Source organism: Alligator sinensis, unplaced genomic scaffold (assembly GCF_000455745.1).
Source record: "Alligator sinensis unplaced genomic scaffold, ASM45574v1 scaffold1704_1, whole genome shotgun sequence".
NCBI lineage: Eukaryota > Metazoa > Chordata > Crocodylia > Alligatoridae > Alligator > Alligator sinensis.
The window spans coordinates 85,463-89,168 of NW_005843413.1; the positions used below are offsets into that span (position 1 = coordinate 85,463).

At 63.4% G+C, this 3,706-nt stretch overlaps 1 protein-coding gene across 1 annotated transcript in view; it reads right to left on the bottom strand.

Moving 5' to 3' along the window:
• The window catches only part of SETD1A (SET domain containing 1A), a 12,933-nt gene extending 9,256 nt beyond the window's left edge, over nt 1–3,677 (bottom strand). The window contains exons 1-6 of the mRNA XM_025195149.1: nt 3,526–3,677; nt 2,820–2,972; nt 2,447–2,545; nt 1,995–2,265; nt 991–1,112; nt 248–471 (exon numbers count right to left, since the gene is read on the bottom strand). Of these exons, the coding sequence (XP_025050934.1) occupies nt 248–471; nt 991–1,112; nt 1,995–2,265; nt 2,447–2,545; nt 2,820–2,957 (854 nt within the window). The 5' untranslated portion in view covers nt 2,958–2,972; nt 3,526–3,677. The remainder of the gene's footprint in view (nt 1–247; nt 472–990; nt 1,113–1,994; nt 2,266–2,446; nt 2,546–2,819; nt 2,973–3,525) is intronic.
• Nucleotides 3,678–3,706: the final 29 nt, after the last annotated feature.

The following is a 3,706-nucleotide window of genomic DNA, read 5'->3' on the forward strand; positions in this document are numbered from 1 at the left end:
GGGGGGGCAGGGAGAAGAGAGGGGGTGTGGTTAGGGGGTGGGGATGTGGCCAGCTCTGGGGAGGGGCAGGACGTAACACTGTAGGATGATGCTACACTTAGTCCCGAGATGTGTCTAGTTCTGGGCACGTCAGCCAAGGAGCAGACATGTATTGCATGACACCATTTTGTACCGAAATGTGGACAGCTCTGGGGTACAGCAGTGAGGAAATTGCCCCGTGGAATGCCCTGCTAAGGGGGCAAGGTACCTGCTGGAGTAGGCCGAGTCCTGGGAGTACGGTGTGCCCCCGCGAGGCGTGTAGGGGGTCCCCTGGGACGACTGCGGTGTGTACTGGCCATAGGATGAGGGTGTATCCTGGCGCCCGCTGGAGTATGGGGTGTCCTGGGAGCAGGGGGTGCCGTTGCCGGGCGTCGACGCCAGGGCATTGCCAGGGTATGAGTTGTCCGTGGACTGGCGCCTCCGGGACTCTGGCTGTAGGGAGGAGGGAGAAGGCTGGAACCGGATGTGGCTGCTTCTGGGGAACAGCCGCATGTAACGGGGAGCATGAGATGCAGCCGCCTCTGGGGAGGGAATGCTGGGAATTGGCAACATGTAACACCTTGCACTATATGGGGATGTGTCCACTTCTGGGCAGGGAGAGCTAGGGAATGGCCACATATAACACCTCATTGTAGACTGCGATGCAGCCACCTCTGGGAGGCAGAGCTAGGAACTGGCCACATGTAACACCTCACTGTGTGAAGGGATGCAGCCACCTCTGGGGACGGAAAGCTAAGGAATGGCCACACAACACCTCGTTGCAGACTGGGATGCAGCCACCTCTGGGGAGGGAGAGCTTGGGAACTGGCCACATGTAACAGCTCATCCTATACTGGGATGCAGCCACCTCTGGAGAGGGACAGCTGGGGAACCAGCCACACATAACGCCTCCCCCTATGCTGGGATGTGGCCACATCTAGGGAGGGAGAGCTGGGGCGAGGGGCAGCATACCGTGTCAGCCGGGGTGCCAGAGCCCAGAAACTTCTCACTGAGGGCCTTGCCGCCTGTGGGCACAGTCTGTGGGGTGTAGGCCCCGTTCACGATCAGCTCGTAGTACTTCATGCGCTGTTGGCCTGCAGGGGGCAAGGGGAGCACCTCAGGGCCCGGCCGCACGCACTCCTCTGGGACGGAGCGCCGCCTGGTGGGCGAGGGGGACGCAGCTGCAGGTGGGCCCAAACCCGCCGCTCTGCTCCCCATGGCACTGGCAGGACCGATAACAAGTCACCAGAGCCCCAGAAGAGCCCAGGCGTCCGGGCTCCCGCCCCCTCTGCTCCAACTCCCCGCCTGGAAAACAGGCTGGACACCTGGGTCCCAAACCCCAGGGGCAGGGGGCAAGGAGGGAGTCAGACACTGAGCTCCGCAGGGTCATGGAGGTGGATTCCAGGATCCCCGTCTCCCATAGGACGCTGGGGTCAGACACCTCTGAGGCCAGACACCTGGGTCCCATGCCCCAGAAGCTGGGCACGGGGGTTGCGGAGCAAGTGAAGAGTAGGACACTGGGGTCCCCACACCTCTGAGACTGGGCACGGGTAGGACACCAGGGTCCCCACATGCCCGAGAACGGGCATGGGGGTCCTGAAGCAAGGCAGGGGTAGGACACTGAGGGCCCTGCACTCCCGACTGGGCATGGGGAGGACACCAGGGTCCCCATGCCCCCGAGACCAGGCACAAGGGTCCTAGAGCATAGCACGGGTAGGACACCAAGGTCCCCATGCCCCCTGAGGGGTCCTGGAGGAAGGCAGGGGTAGACCACCGAAGTCCCTGCACCCCCGAGACATGGCATGGATAGGGCACCAGGGTCCCCACACCCTGAGACTGGGTATAGGTAGGGCACTAGAGTCTCCATGCTCCCAAGACTGGGCACAGGGGTCCTGGAGCAGGGCAGGGGTAGGATACCGGGGTCCCCACACGTTTTAGCTGGGGCAGGGGGGCCGTGGTACCAGGCAGGCAGGTACCTTTGATGTCGAGCTGGGCGTGAATGAGGTTGCCCATGACAGAGGTGTTGTGCAGGTTCTTGACAGTGTCCTTGGCGCCACGCGTGCTCGCAAAGAGCACCTTGGCCAGGCCCAGGTGTTTGCGGGTCTTGGGGTGGTAGAGGATCTCGATCTCCTCCACCTCACCGTACTTGCGGCACATCTCAGCCAGGAAGGGCTCCTTGATGTTGTCGTTGAGGCGGGCGAAGGTCACCTCTTTCAGTGGGATCTGCCCCACGTAGAACTCGTCCAGCTGCAGGCATGGAGCGGCGTTACACTTGGCCGACTTTGCCTCCCCAGAGCCGGCTGCACCCCAGAGAGCCCACCCAGGGATGCCGACAGTGGAGGTTACGCTCCCTTGCTCTACTCTGCATTGAGGAGGGCTGGGAGGTAGGCACTGATTGGCAGGGGGGATGGGGTGGACAACGACTCACCTTGAACTTGGGCACAGGCAGTGAGAGGTCACGGTGCTTAGCCCAGATGCGGCGGTGCCGGGGGTCCCGCACCTCATCCACGGGGGCATACCGCGCATCCTGGGGGAGACAACAGTTAGCGATGGGGTTCGGGACTCCCTTGGCCTCGAGTGGGGAGGAGAGGAAGGATCCGGAGCTCAGATGCCTGGGTTCTGGCTCCCACCCCCACCAGCCCAGAGAACCCAGGCATCCAGGCTCCCAGCTCCCCCTGCTCCCACCCCCCTCCCAGAAGTCCCCACTCCCCGAGATCTGATAAAATTGGGGGGAGGGTACAACCCCAGAGACCCCTCCTTGAACGGGAGCATTAATTGCCCCCCCAGCAAGGCAGACTCACGGGGGCGCTGAAGTGGATGCCATCATAACGGTAGATCTTCTGGGGGGCACGGCGCAGCGCGGGGTCCACCAGCAGCTTGTAGCTGCGCCACGGGACATTGGGGGCTCTCGGGAAGTCACCCCCGCCCTCCTGGTCCATTCTGACTCATTTACCCTGCAGGGGGCAGAGGAGGGCGATTATGCCCCTGTTGGGATAAATGCCACGCAGGAGTAGGGGATAAATGCCCCATGGGCAAGGGGGTAAATGCCCCCTGCTGGAGGGGCTGGGCGAGGATCGCACACATGCACCCACAGAACTCAGGTGTCCAGGGCACTTGCAAATGCATGCACACACACACGCGTGCACAAAACCCAGGTGTGCAGGCAACTCGCAAGTGTATGCACACATGCATATGCAGAACCCAGGCATGCAGGGCGCTTGCACACACATGTACAGAGCCCAGATGTGCAGCGCACTTGCACACACGTATGTGCAGAACCCAGGCATGTGGGGCACTGGCGCATGAACAGATACATGCAGGAACCAGGCATTCAAGACACTTGCACGCACGGAGAACCCAGGCGTCGCTGCTCTCGCCACCCCCCCCCCAAGTGCAGATGCGCGTGCAGGACCCAGGCGTCCGGGACACACGCAGCCCTAACCCCCTGGGGCAGGACCCTACCCGGCCTGCAGAACCCAGGTGCCCGGTGGGCGCCCGCGCACGCACCTGCTGGAGTGCTGTGGGGCGTGGGGAGGCAGCGGGCGCTCGCTCAATCCATGCCGTGCCCGGCGCCCCGAGGCCTGTGCGGGAGAGGAGGGTGAGGGCCTGGGCAGCAATAGGGGGGAACCTGGAGACCCGGGGGGGGAGGGGGGGGGGCGCCCAGGGGTCCTTGCCCCCAGGGACCCCC